Consider the following 15,272-nt stretch of genomic DNA (forward strand, 5'->3'; position numbering starts at 1 on the left):
GGTTACCATATGTCTCACCCTGCCAGCTTAAAGAAAAGCACCTGATTAAAGAAGTGGATATTCTCACGAGACTAATCTGATGCTGATTACACACGACAAATTGTCAACTTGATTATAAACCATGTGGAAAACCTAAACCAGAAAAAGTCTATTACTGTCTGGACACAAAGGGCTATTTATTGAGCTAACCAATGACCAATAATTAAATGAAATTCAGTGATTTTCATTTAATTAACTTTCCCCACCCAGAGTTTCAAAAGCATAGAACTACTCAGTGAGAAAAATGCAGCAAAAATTTTGCACTATAAATGTACAGAAAAATATTTCCAAAATAAACATTTTAGCATGCTAAATTCCACTCACCTCTGTTTCAAATGAAGAGTCAGGTGAGTCAGCAATTATGACATTTCAGCCCTAAAAATCCATTTACGGACTTAGGAAGTAAATATCAGACAAACAAAATTATGACCAGTGTTATGGAATAAGGCCTCCAGAGAAAAATACTCTTTAAGTGTATGGTTCCCCAAATTGGGTGCACACTAATTTACTCATTAAAAATAAATAAAAATTCATTAAAAGTATTAATTCTCCATCTCCAATCTGGAGTATCTGGTTCAGAAGATGTGTGGTAGGGCTCCACGATCTTTGTTTCAATAAGTATTCAAAGTATTAGCACTGTTAATTAGGGTGCTCTTGACAACCTAAATAATTATAATGAAATTTAAAACTTCTAAACATATATAGCTTTTACCATGTAACTGTGAAAACTTGTATCTGATGCTCCTTTTATCCAGGATATGGACAGATGAGTAAAATAAAATAAGGATAACAAATAAATAAATAATAGGGAGAGGGATAGAGGGTAAAAATGAGTAGACTGAAATACTGTTGGTCAATTAGGGAGACAGGTAAGGGATATGGGATGCATGAGTTCTTTTTTTTCTTTTGATTTCTTTTTCTGGAGTGATACAAATGTTTTAAAAATGATCATGGTAAAAATACACAACTATGTCATGGTATTGTGAGCCACTGATTGTATAATATGGATGGACTGTACTGTGTGGTGATTTCTCAATAAAAATATATTTTTTAAAAACATAAACTTCTAAACATATTAACAACATGGTTTACTTGATAGCGAAGAAAAAATTTCCCGAATGATACTTTAAGGAATAGTAAATAAGAAACCAGATTTTTTTAAAAGCCAGCAAAGATGATGCTTTTGAGATTCAATGTTACACAACTACCAGGCATCCCACAGTTTGGGAGATAGATTTGACTGAGGACAGATTTTAGGGGGAGGAAGCCAGAGAAGCAAAAAGAATTCTATAATCTACCCACATAAGGTCTGGTTTATAGTGGTCAGGATCAAACAGATCTTATTTCCAAAAGGAAAAAAGTTTGAGAAAGGAATAAAAAGAGCACTCATCTCCAGAAATAATATGTTGTGACTCACAGTGTGGTATGGGGTTGTAAAGAATCTTTCTTAAAAAGGTGACTTGTGCCGGAGACCGGGGTTCAATTCCCGGTGCCTGCCCATGCAAAAAAAAAAAAAAAAATGTTGATTTGAAATGGCAATACAGCCCAAATTGATCTACAGATTCAACCTAATCCCTATCAAAATCCCAACTGGTTTTTGCAGAAATGGACAAGTTTGATCCTAAAGTTCATATGGAATTGTAATTCATATGGAATAGTGAAGGCAACCTTGAAAGAGAAGTATAAAGTTGGAGGGACCCATTTCTTAATTTCAAAACTTACTAAAAAGCTACAGAAATCAAGACAGTGTGGTACTGCCATAAAGACAGATATATAGATCAAAGGAATAGAATTGAGTTAATTTTGTTTTTTTGGTGGGGGGCAGGGAGGGGTGCATGGTCCGGAAATCGAACCCAGATCTCCACACATGGAAGGCCAGCATTCTACCACTGAACCACCCACGCACCCTAGAATAAAATTAAGAGTCCAGAAATAAATCCATATATTCATAATTAACTGACTTTCAACAAGGGTGCCAAGTCCATCCAGTGGGGAAAGAAAAGTTTCTTTAATAAATAAAACTGTATATCCATATACAAAGAGTGAATTTGAACCCCTAGTCCCAACCATATACAAAAATTAATTCAAAATGGCTCAAAGACCTAACTTTAAGACCTAAAGCTATAGAAGTTTTAGAAGAAAACACAGGCAAAAATCTGCATGACTTCATATTAGGCAATGGTTTCTAAGATATGACACCAAAAGTACAAGCAATCAAAGAAAAAGTAGAGATGAGATAAAAGAACCTTATCAAAATTAAAAGCTTTTATGCAAAGGGCACTATTAAAAATAGTGAAAAGAAAACTTAGAATGGGAGAAAATTGTTGCAAATCAGGTATCTGAGAAAGGTCTAGTATCCAGAATATATAAAGAACTCTTCTTACAATCCAACAATAAAAAGATAAATAGACCCTACTTTTTTTTTAATGGGCACAGGATTTGAATAGATATTTTTCCAAAGTGAATATACAAACAGCTACAAAGCAGATAAAAAGATACTCAACAACTTCACACCCATCAAGACAGCTATTACTAAAGAAGAAAAAAACTACTTGAGCATAACGAGTATTGACAAGCATGTGGAGAAACTGGAACCTTAATACATTGCTGGTGGGAATATGAAATGGTGCAGCTGCTGTGGAAAACAAGTTGGCAATTCCTCAAAAAAAGTTAAACTCAGAACTGTTACATGATCCAGCCAGTCTACTCCTAAGTATACACTTGGAAGAACTGAAAATATTTTCACAGAAAAATTTATCAATGAATATTCACAGTAGCATTATTTATAACAGCCACCAAGTAAAAGCTGCTGCTTAAAAAATATATATATATATACACACACAAGTCTATATCCAATCACTTCTAGCAAACAAACCAATACAGTCTCTTCTGAAAAATTATTTCAGAATAGTGGCTTTAAAAACCATAAGCAAGGCTTGAAAATTATCCACCAGACTATTTATAGTGACTCACTACAAAGAAAAAATAAGGGCACAGACATAATCCCTCAATTATCACAAACGACAGTCACTAGGAAACTAAAATGAGATACTTAGAAAACACATCCAATAAGAACTACCAGAAAAAGGAAATTTAGGCTTAATAAAACTAGAAAATAGGACTAAATGTATTTTATTGGCAATCCCTAAAAAATGATAGTGGCACAATGGCAAAGTGTAAATATTTCAATTTTTTAAATAAGTGCATTTAGTTACAATTTTAGTAAATTTCAAAAGGAATTGTCAATCTTTAAATTAAAATTAAGCAATCCCATATTTGACACTAGCATGTACTGTAGGTTTAATTAAATTACAGATATACTTTATTTAATTGCCACTGGGTAGACACAAAGTAGATGTAATATTCATAAAATATAATGTCTACCCTCATTTTAAGACAAGCATCCATGCCACAGGTTCCCATGCTGTAAATGTCGGCAAGAGAAACTAAAATACAAAGGAATTATTTTATTTTAATTACAGATACGATTCAAATACTGTTTTCCAGTGTTTTAATTACCTGGTAGTTTCTACTTGAAAATTAAATATACATTTACAGCAGTGCTTCTTAATCTGAGATTCTGGGGGTGAGGGACAGCCATTAAGGTCCAATAATTGTATACAAAGTTTAGCATATGAGCATTTTTCTGGAGGAAACATCTATTTTTTCTTTTTTCATCAAACATATCCTCAAAGGGGTCTTGAAACAGGTAAACAATGTGTGTGAAGATATGTCAATAAAAATATTTTTTTAAAAAATGATGAGAAAAACTTGGATGATTTCACAAATATAATGTCAATAAAACAAAATTTAAAAAAATTTGTTGCTCAGATGTGGCCTCTCTCTCCAGCCAACACAACAAGCAAACTCACCACCCTCCCCCCGTCTATGTGGGACATGACTCCCAGGGGTGTGCACCTTCCTGGCAACGCGGGACAGAAATCCTAGAATGAGTTGGGACTCAGCATCAAGGGATTGAGGAAACCTTCCCGACCAAAAGGGGGAAGAGAGAAATGAGACAAAATAAAGTGTTAATGGCTGAGAGATTCCAAACAGAGTTGAGAGGTTATCCTGGAAGTTATTCTTACTCATTAAATAGATATCATTTTGTTAATCAACATGTAGTGGAGAGACTGGAGGGAACTGCCTGAAAATGTGGAGCTGTGGTCCAGTGGCCATGTTTCTTGAAGATAATTGTATAATGATATAGCTTTCACAATGTGACTGTGTGATTGTGAAAACGTTGTGTCTGATGCTCCTTTTATCTACCTTGCCAACAGACCAGTAAAACATATGGAATAAAAATAAATAATAGGGGGAACAAATGTTAAAATAAATTTAGTAGATTCAAATGCTAGTGATCAATGAAAGGGAGGAGTAAGGGGTACGGTATATATGGATTTTTTTCTGTCGTCTTTATTTCTTTTTCTGAATTGATGCAAATGTTCTAAGAAATGATCATGATGATGAATATGCAACTATGTGATGATATTGTGAATTACTGATTATATATGTAGAACAGAATGATCATATGTTAAGAATGTTGTTTGTTTGTTGTTACATTTTTAAAAAAATTAATAAAAAAATTTTTTTTAATGAGAAAAATAATGTACCTTGTGCCCTGAACAGTACTCCTAAGGGTCAATGACACTAACCCTTGGCCTACATTCCTCCTGCGGGTCCCAGATAAAGAAGGCTATCCACCCAGAGATGCACTGACTCCTGGTTCCATAAAGCAGTGCAAGTATTGTTTCCTGGTATTGGAGTTGACGCCCCAGAGACAATAATCAGGAACCTATCCTTAATTTCAGCTACCACAGCTAATTAGACGGCACAAGCCCTAGAAGAACAGAGCAGTCTGAGCAACCTCAACATGGGTTGTAATGGATAGCAGACTAGTTTTAGACTAATACATCCTGGATGAACACAGAGGAATATGTATGGTTGCCAACAGCTCTGGTTGTATTTGCTTTAATATCACTGTTTAAGAAGAACAATACACACATGCCATAAAGAAAAAAGCTAAAAGCTTCTCTGAAATACAACCTACTAGTACCCTCTGGAACTTATTTAGTTGAATCCAGGATACTCAAGTGGATAGTTAAGGTTAACGAGCAAGATGGTCTCATCCTGCTAAATGGATGATCATAGCCCTAGTCTTTTGATAACAGCCCATGAGACAAAGTGAATGGATTTCACTGAATATCACTGCATTGAATCTTGAGGGATGGATTTCTGGAAGAGGCAGTCTACAATGAGCCCTAAGTATCCCTGTACATCCTTACCGAGTGGACCAGACTGCAAGGACTAACTGCCCTCCAACCCGGAGTCATTACACTATGGTAGTCACAAAGGCTATTCGATGACTACAATGTGAATACCTTGTGACTACTTGCTCCCCGAAGAGGGGAACTGGCTGCTTTTTCTTTGCCATAAAAGGTGCTGAGCCCTTAGCTCTGGGTTGCTCAGCAGCAGCATAACCTACTGTGTGCAATGTCACCATATGCATTCATCACATTCTTCCACGGGGTATGGAGATAGGGGAACCAGTGCTGTCATGCTAATGCCCCTGGTGTCTGCTAGGCTGTGAGTGATAAGCTGCCTTGCTGTGTGTGATCCACTGGGTCCTGCTATCTACTTTTTGTACCTCTGGAGTTCTACAAGGATAGAATATAAAAAGCATGTTTCAAAAAATTAATTTCCAAGATCTTTCTTCTCAAACTGAAATGTTGTACACACACAATCCCTACCCCAGGTGAGTTCATCCTTTATGTATTAATCACTATCAATGCAAATGCCCAGCTGCATCCCCTGTAAGTAAAAATTATCTATTATGGTAGATATCCATTGGGTCTAAATACTTAAGACTTAGAACAATGGGATCCAGCATTTTCAGAAGTTATACCTGGTTTTTAAGACAATATGCAAAAAATTAAAAAGATATGCTACATGTACAGGGGTGAAAGTCTCCCTGGAGACATGGAAGATGACTCTCAGGGATGAATCCAGACCCGGCACCATAGAATCAACAGTTCCATCTTGACCAAAAGGGGGAAAAGAGGTGTAACTAACAAAGTATCAGTGGCTGAGAGAGCGCAAATAGAGTCGAGTGGCGACTCTGGAGGTTGCTTTTACTCAAGCTTCAGTTAGATCTTCCTACCTATCATAACCTGCCAACCCCCAACCAGGACCATTCCAGACAATCCTATAGAACACCTAGGGCAATATATAAGATTCCACAAGGATTCCATGCATTAGAGTAACTTTCCATCTGGAAACCTCCAGATGAGTCCCTAGTCCAGATAAGTCCTGAAACCTAGCCCAGTCTCTCCAGAACATCAGATAGTTTTATCTTCCTACCCCATATTAGTGACAGACTCTTCCAGTATGAAAAATTTAGAATTGCCATAGCCCAAACACCCCTAAAGAAAGGGATGGAAAGATCAAAGGTAATGGTAGAGTTATACAGAAAAGACAGGATTTAATAAATTAATATGAATACTAAATCATTAAATTGGTATCTTTTTTAGTCTCCACTATTTTAGAGCAACTGGAAGTAAAAACCTAAAATTGTGGAATTATAACCCATGTCAAATTCTGAAATATGTTCTACAACTAATTGTGGTACCGTGCTTGGAAATTTATAGGTTTTTTGTACATATGTTATTTTTCACAAAAAAAGAAGGAAAAAAAGTTGAATGTGATGGTAAATATTTAAGCCCTGTAACCTCCTATATTCTGGAGCAGCTAGAAGGAAAAATCTGAGGATCGTATGGTAGCCCATGACAAACTCTGGGATCTCTCTCGTAACTACTTGTTGAAGAGTGCTTTGAAAACTATTGCTTTTTTATTTCTTTGTTTTGTATATATGTTATACCATACAATAAAAAGTGTTTTTTTAAAAAAGGTATGCTACATGGTATTGTAACCAAGAAATTAGGATTTAAGGGATGATTTTGATAATTGACGCATTACACAGATTTTCCTTTTTGCCTTCTGGTATACCGGAGCAGACAGAGGGAAATACCTGAAATCTCTAAATTGTAATCCAGCTGCCTTCATCTCTTATAATGATTATACAGCCTTTATCTTGTACCCCAGTAACTGTAAAACTTTGTGACATACCTTTATTTGTACCTTTTTATCCAATTTTTCAACTTTAGAGTCTTGTATTCACTAAAGACAGCCCCTAATATTTATTAATGAAGGGGCCTGGGTTAGCCCAGCACTAACCTACCCCAAATCCAAAATTATCTTGCTAACGGAGATTGAATCTAACCACAATGGGCCTGTCTGACCTGTATACTAGCTTAGACTTGAATCTACAAGTCACCTATACCTCATTACAATACTAAAAATCACTCTCATCATCACACTAGGCCACCATTTTCTTATATTCTGAGACTAAGCATGTAATCAATCTGTACATGCTCAATAATTAGATCACCTCTAATTACATCATCTGAGGTCACTGAGTTCATTATTCTAAAACCTGCCCATCTTTTAAATTTTATGCAACTATCAGAATTACTGGAGTTCGGGGAGACAGATTTTTGGGGGGCTGATAGGCTATTTGATCTCCTGCTATATGCCTAGCAATAAACTTTTTCTCTCTTTAAAACCCCGGTGTCTCAGGAATCAATCATTTAAGCACACTGGGCAAAAGAATCCACTGCCATTGTCCAGTAACAATATGACAATTTGCAGGCACATTTATTTTAAATGAGAAGCCTCCCATAAAAATATGATTACTCTTTGATTCAGCAGTTTGACTCTAGATAAGTGAGCAAAAGTAAATAACTCAAAACAAAAAAGAAAAGAGCAATATACAGTAGAAACGCTCTTAATCAACCTCCCCTGAGGTGATTTGCTATTTTGAGTGACACACTCTGTTCACTCTGTAAAACACAGTGAATATATCACGAATATATCACAAGTGAACACATGCAGCCAGGAGACCACTCTCTAGTACACTTGCATAAGCATAACTTGCATGCTTACCAAGAATCTTTTATTTCTTCCCTCAACCTCCTTATGAAAGTTAGACCTATCATTGTAACTGAGCAATCTATTTAACAGTATAGACACATTGAAATATGACTTGCTGTTTCTATGAAAACTAAAGTAAATGCTTTGGAAAGTTCTTTATCAAATTAGGTGTGGAAGAAATAATTATATAAGATTGGGGGAAAATCTCCATATGTTAATTGTAAAAATATTTGTATCTTCATACTTTCCTGAAATTAGGAAAATATTTCCTAACACAGGTCATTATTATACAAATGCAGATATTTGTAAGAACTTTGTACTTGATATTTTGAGACCATTCACAGTTCTGATACAGATCAAATGATATCTAAATTAGTGTTTAATACTTGGAATTTAAGACCTTTGCTATCTGAATATGTAGATTTTTTTCCTACTTACCTTATTAAATTGGCGTATGAAACTTACCTGCGCAAACATAGGCTTTATAATGATTATATAGACACTTTAGTTCATATAATTTATTTAAATATGCCTACGGTTAAGCTAACTAAGATATCCATTGTTGGTGGTTCTAAATATATTGTTTGTTTTCTTAAATAAAAAAAAATGGGAGGAAATCATAAAAATCTAGAAATGATCCTTCAATCAGATTGTTTTACACAGGTACTTTGTTCCCAGTCCTCTTTAAAGAACATAAATTAGAAATCATATATATTAAGAGTTACACTAGAAATATAAAATGGAATTCCAATCAACAGACCATTATTCACAGAAAATCACTCTTATAGTAAAATGAAAAATTTGGCTAGTCTTTGTTCCCAGTTTCTCTGGAGATAACTTCTGAGTCTTTGAACTTTCCAGAGATAAGAATGGTTTTATTATTCCTGGAGGCCTCACCAAAGCACCTGGTAATTTATATGCTAAAGAGATGACAGGCCATGTCAAGTCAGCTGGACCTACCTGACCTCTGGGAGGGGAGATTGTAGACTGAGTTCAACCACATGAGAAGTGATTCCAACAACCATGCCTACATAATGAAATTCCATATAAACTCTGGACACCTAAAGCTCAAGTGAGCTTCCATGATTGAGAAGATTCATTTCTGCTGTACAATAAGAGAAATGGGTTGATTCCAGGTGGAAAGGACAAGGAAGTGTGCATTTGAGATCTTCCCACACCTCACCCTATACACTTCTTCTTTTGGTTTATCTGCATCCTTATACTATAATAAAACTAAATCGTAAGCACTGTCAGTAAGTTCTGGGAGTTGTTCTAGTGAAATTATCGACACAAGGGGTGATGGGAACTCAAGAATTTGTAGTCAATTGGTCAGACTGTGGGTGACCTAGGCCTGGTGCCTGAAGGGAAATCTTGTAAAAGACTGCCCTTACCAAGTGGAATCTGGCCTAATTCCAAGTAGTTATAGTCAGAACTGAAGTGAACTGAAGTGAACTGAGTTACTGCAGTATTTGCAGTCGCTGTGGGATGTGACAGAAGTTTTGATACATTAGTAGCCCCACATCAAGATTAGCAAACAAATGTATATTTATTAAAATTTAATTTAAAAAAATTGTTTATAACCTTTAATTGACCTTTTCAATTAAAGTCTTACTATCAGTCCCAGTGACCTAGGTCAGAAAGCTTTTATGGCTAACCATCAATTTTATAGCAGTGTTATTGATAAAAAAAGATTAAAACTAGAAATTACTCAGCCATACAATAATGGAGATTAAGAATAGACACATGCAAATATGTTTTAAAATGAAAATGAGCAAAATAATAAAAATCACAGATAATTCATTTTAAGCATGTAAAAACCATATACTGGTAAAGATTAGATGACAACAAAATTAAAATAGTTGCTGCATGAATTTGGAGATACTTGGTATCATTCTTCTTTTCTTAGTTTTTAAGATCATTTTCATGTAATTTTCTTTACCTTAGGGTGTTTCAAGTGTCATTCACTTTACAAAAAAAGGAACATGCCCACTAATTATAAGTAGGTATTTATATTAGCATTGTTAGAACACCTTCTTCACCCCTCCTAACTGTTAGAATAGCTACTGGAGTCTACCTTTACTGAATGCACAATAATATCCCTTACTGAGAAAGAATGGTAGCAGTTAAATGAAAATTACCTCCATGGCTGTAGCAGTTTAGTTATGGATAAAATATTTAGGAAGATGATGATAGATCTTAACATCTTAAGAAGACTTACTCAGACTCCAGTAACTGTTCTAAGCTAGTTTGGCAAATTATTTAAAAAAGGATACAGACAACTTCACAGTATAAAGAATAATGTAAGCTTTGAAACCAAAAACTCACCATCAGATACATAAATTGTATAAATCTAGTATTCTTGAAATAAAGTCAATTCAAGGAACTTAATTGTATTGCAAATTTAAAAATAAATACGCAATTCTAATCCATGTCTTAAGTATGAAATCTATAAAGACACAGATTTCTATTTATTGACATGGATATATACATTTTCATTGGTACCAAAGCCAAGATCAAGGTATTAAAACCACCAAAAAAAAAAACTGCTGCTTCTATCAAGGGACTGAGAAAATCTTCTAGATGATAAGGGGGAAGAGAGAAATGAGACAAAATAAAGTGTCAATGGCTGAGAAATTTCAAACAGAGTCAAGAGGTTATCCTGGAAGTTATTCTTACACATTATATAGATATCACCTTTTGAGTTAACATATATTGGAGAGGTTGGAGGGAAGTGCCTAAAAATGTAGAGCTGTGTTCTAGTAGCCTGTTTTGTGAAGATGATTGTATAAAGACAGATTTTGCAATATGACTGTGTGATTGTGAAAACCTTGTGTCTGATGCTCCTTTTATCTATGGTGCGGACAGATGAGTAAAAAGTAGGGATTAAAAATAAATAAATAACAGGGGGATCAAATGTTAAAATAAATTTAGTAGATTGAAAAGCTAGTGATCAATGAAAGGGAGTGATAATGAGCATAGAAAAAAAAAAAAGGGAAACAAAGGCTAAAATATATTGGGGCAGGCCAGATGGCTCAGCAGGTAGAGTTCTTGCCTGCCATGCCAGAGACCCAGGCTCGATTTCTGGTGCCTGCCCAAGCAAAAAAATAAAAAATATTGGGTAGATGGACATACTAGCAGTCAATGAGATGGAGGGATAAGGGGTATGGTATGTATGAGTTTTTTTTCTTTTTATTTCTTTTTCTACAAATGTTCTAAGAAATGATCATGGTGATGAATATACAACTATGTGATGATATTATGAACTGCTGATTATATGCCAAAAATGGAATGATCCTATGGTAAGAATGTTCGTGTTTGTATGTTGTCATGGTCTTGGCAAAGATGGCGGCTTACCAAGGTGTGGGATTTAGTTCGTTCTCCAGAGCAGCTAATAAATAGGCAGAAACAGAACAGAACAACTGCTGGGGACACGTCAGTGACCAGAAACACACACAGCGTACCCCAGTCTGGACCATCTGGACCAGTTGGACCAGCTGCAAGCCAATCCGAACCATGAGTTCCCCAAGCTGCGGCAGCGCCTGTCCCCCACAGACTGCTTCCCAGAGGGGAAAGAAAAGAGACTTTACCAGCAGCAGGGGCTGAGCATAACCAAACTCCAATTGTGGAATTAATTAACAAATTCTGAGTACTAAAAATAGGCCCCCAGCTCAGCTTAAACTTGAGTAAAAGCAGAAATCGCTGGTTTTTGCTCCAGTGCAGAGTGGGCAGTGCTGATGGATAAAGGGAAAAAAAAAAAAAAAAAAGTCTGGGCACTGAAGGCAAGGAGGGGGCACACAGGACTTGGAGATACACAGAGCAACATACCAATTTAATGTCTTGATTGGCAAACCCAAGGAACAGGGGTACTGCTCTGAAAAAGATTTTTCTCTTTTGTTTTGGTGGTTGTGTTTCTACCACTTGACTGCTCTTTGGATACAGCTGCAAGGCTTCTTGGGCTCCACTCCCCCAGGCATAGGCAGAATTAAGCTTGTTTGAGTGTTTGTCTGGAGCCTGTGCCTTCCCCAGGAGAAGGGTGGGGCCCAGTACAGGTAGAATCCCTCCTTCAAGGAGTTCAGACCCCAGAGTCTAGAAAAGTGAAGCAATTAAAACCAGACTACAACTCTCTTCTCTGTCTCCACCATGCCCCAAGCAGGGAGAGTCTGCTGAAGTTAAGGGTACCGCATCACCTTCTGCTGGTGGGACCCACAGGCAGACAAGTGCCACACACTGGGCAGGATGGTAAAAATGGAGAGCCCACAGGAAAGCCTTTCAATCTGCTGGGTCTCACCCTCAAGGAAAACTGACGGGGAGGTGACTCTTTCCTCCTGACAGGAGGCCAGTTTGGTCTGGGAAAATCTGGCTGGGGTCTATAATACCTAAGTAGACCCTCCTAAGTTGGGGGGGGGGAGAGAGGAAGGTACCATACAGGCAAGAAACAAGAAAACAAGAACTGAAAAATTATGATCTGTTAAACAAAACCTAAGCTAGAGGTCCAGAATAAGTTGAACTGAATGTCAAAGAACAGACAACAAAGTCATTCAGCAAGAAAATCCTAGGTTAAAAAAAAAAGTGAAAACAATCTCCAGAATAAACTAATTAAGGTAATTAAATGCCTAGACAGCCAGCAAAAAAAAAAACAAAAACGAATCATATTAGGAAAACTGAACATATGGCCCAGTCAAAGGAACAAACCAACAATTCAAATGAGTTACCGGAGTTGAAACAATTAATTCATAATGTTCAAACAGACATGGAAAACCTCATCAAAAATCAAATCAGTGAACTGAGGGAGATCAAGAAGGAAAGGAGTGAACAAAAAGAAGAAATCGAAAATCTGAAAAAAATCACAGAACTTATGGGAATGAAAGGCACAGCAGAAGAGATGAAAAAAACAACGGAAACCTACAATGTCAGATTTCAAGAGGCACAGGATAGGATTACTGAACTGGAGGACGGGACGACAAAAATGACGAGCAGGGCCACGGTGGCTCAGCAGGTAAGAATGCTCACCTGCCATGCCAGAGGACCCGGGTTCACTTCCCGGTGCCTGCCCAAGTAAAAAAACAAAAACAAAAACAAACAAACAAAAATGACAAGCAAAAGAAAATATAGGGAAAAGAATGGAAAAATATGAGCAGAAACACAGGAAATTTGAATGACAACATGAAGCGCACAAATATACATGTTGTGGGTGTATGTTGTCAGGTTAAAAAAAAATTTTTACATTAAAAAAAAAGTAGCTGCTTCTATTGTATAACTGTATAACTTTTACAGTGTGACTGTGTGATTGTGAAAACTTTGTGTCTGATTGCTCCTTTTATCCAGGGAATGGACAGATGACCTTGGGGAAAAAAAGGATAAAAAATAAATAATACTAGGGAGAAATAAAGGGTAAAAATTGGGTAGACTGAAATACTGTGGGTCAATGAGAGAGAGGAGTAAGGGGTATGGGATATATGAGTTCTTTTTTTTTTTCTTATTTCTTTTTCTGGAATGAGGCAAACGCTCTAAAAATGATCATGGTGATGAATAAACACTATGTGATGATACTGTGAGCCAATGACTGTATAATATGGTTGGACTGTACATGTATGGATATCTCTCAATAAAAATATGTTCAAAAAAGAGTAGCTGTTTCTGCAAACTGGATCTGGAGAAGGAAGGGTTAAGATAATAGGCCTATTTTTTATAAACCTATTAGTATTATTTGATTTTATAACTGTGGTGGTTTGAAGTTGTTATGTACCCCAGAAAAGGCCATGTTCTTTTAATCAATACCTGTTGTACATGGGACCTTTTGATTAGGTTATTTCAATTGAGATGTGACCCACCCCATCCAAGGTGGGTCTTAATACTTTTACTGGAGTCCTTTATGAGAGGATAAAACACATGGAAGTAGAGAGATGAAGCCAAGAGATACTACCATAGAGAAAAAGCCCTCTGAGGAGATGGCAGAGGAAGCCACTAAAGCCAAAAGCTGAAACCCAGGAGAGAAGGACCAGCAGAAGCCAGTCATGTGCCTTCCTATGTGGCAGTGGTGTCCCAGATGCCAGAGGATTTTCTTCAGAGAGGGTATCCTCCTGTTGATGCCTTAATTTGGACATTTTCATGGCATCAAAACTGTAAACTTAGTAAATTAATAAATTCCCATTGTAAAAGCCAACCCATTTCTGGTATGTTGCATTCCGGCAGCTTTAGCAAACTGAAACAAAAATCATATGTTACTTTGATACAAATTAAAATATACTTTCATATATGAAGTTCTTAGTTCTTATTACTATTTAATATCACTACCATAAGCCAAAGAAATACCTTGAGGTGAGGACAAATGTTGCTCTTGCAGCTTCTCCTGAGAGAGGAGTCCCAAGTAGCTGAGGACAACATACTTTGTTTCATAGTGAAACCCTACAGGCACAGCAGTAGAGGACGCCATTGAGTTGGCTGGCAGAGCTCCAAAGAAGTCAATATATGTGTAAAACCTAAAAACATAAAAGTATTTTTTTAGTTTAAACTTTATTACATGCCATTACATTTTCCCAAAGACCCCAATTATTCAACTAAATACCAAAGTGGTTTTTTTCCCAGACTTTTCTCCTTCACAATAACCTTTAAAACAAAAGCAACCTTATAAGTGGGAATTTACCTATTCAGATTTCAGATCAAAAGCATATTTCCCTTTGTACTATTGCTTTCTAGTTTCTCTATTTTCACTTATGTGGCAAAAACACTAGTTCCCTTCCTTTCCACTCTCTCTTCTTCCCCATCCCGGATACATGGTATATGTTCTTATTTCTTTTATTAATAAAACTTCCTAAATTTTAGCTAGGTCCATGTCCACACAGCTTCAGACTACATTTCCCAGTCTCCTTTGCAGCTTAATGTGCTATATGATTAATCTGAGTGATTAGAGGAATATGAGCAGAAGAGATAAGTGCAACTCGAGTGTCCCTCCTGAAAGACTTTCTCTTTCCTCCTTTCTATGGTTGGGAATGTGAATATGGCAGGGAGCTAGCTTTAACCATGCAAACAAGGACACCACCCTGGGAGATGGTAAAACAAGACACAAAGAACCCAGGTCCCTAGAAGACCACATGGAGCAGAGCTGCCCTGCCAGCCTCGGCACACCTCTGACAGCTATTTAAGCCCCTTTATTCTGAAATTCATTAGACACCCTAACTTTTATCCTACTCAATATAATCCTACTTCTTCACATGGACTTGGCAGCTATTTTATTTACCTACAAA

General features: G+C 36.5%; 1 protein-coding gene across 5 annotated transcripts in view; it reads right to left on the reverse strand.

Annotated features, from left to right (window-relative positions):
- The window catches only part of BCL2L13 (BCL2 like 13), a 123,357-nt gene that overhangs the window by 94,791 nt on the left and 13,294 nt on the right, over positions 1-15,272 (reverse strand). For all 5 annotated transcript variants that reach the window (XM_077169558.1, XM_077169555.1, XM_077169556.1 and 2 more), the window contains exon 2: positions 14,341-14,507. In XM_077169558.1, the coding sequence (XP_077025673.1) occupies positions 14,341-14,461 (121 nt within the window). In that variant the 5' untranslated portion in view covers positions 14,462-14,507. The remainder of the gene's footprint in view (positions 1-14,340; positions 14,508-15,272) is intronic.

This window comes from Tamandua tetradactyla, chromosome 7 (genome assembly GCF_023851605.1).
Source record: "Tamandua tetradactyla isolate mTamTet1 chromosome 7, mTamTet1.pri, whole genome shotgun sequence".
Lineage (NCBI taxonomy): Eukaryota > Metazoa > Chordata > Mammalia > Pilosa > Myrmecophagidae > Tamandua > Tamandua tetradactyla.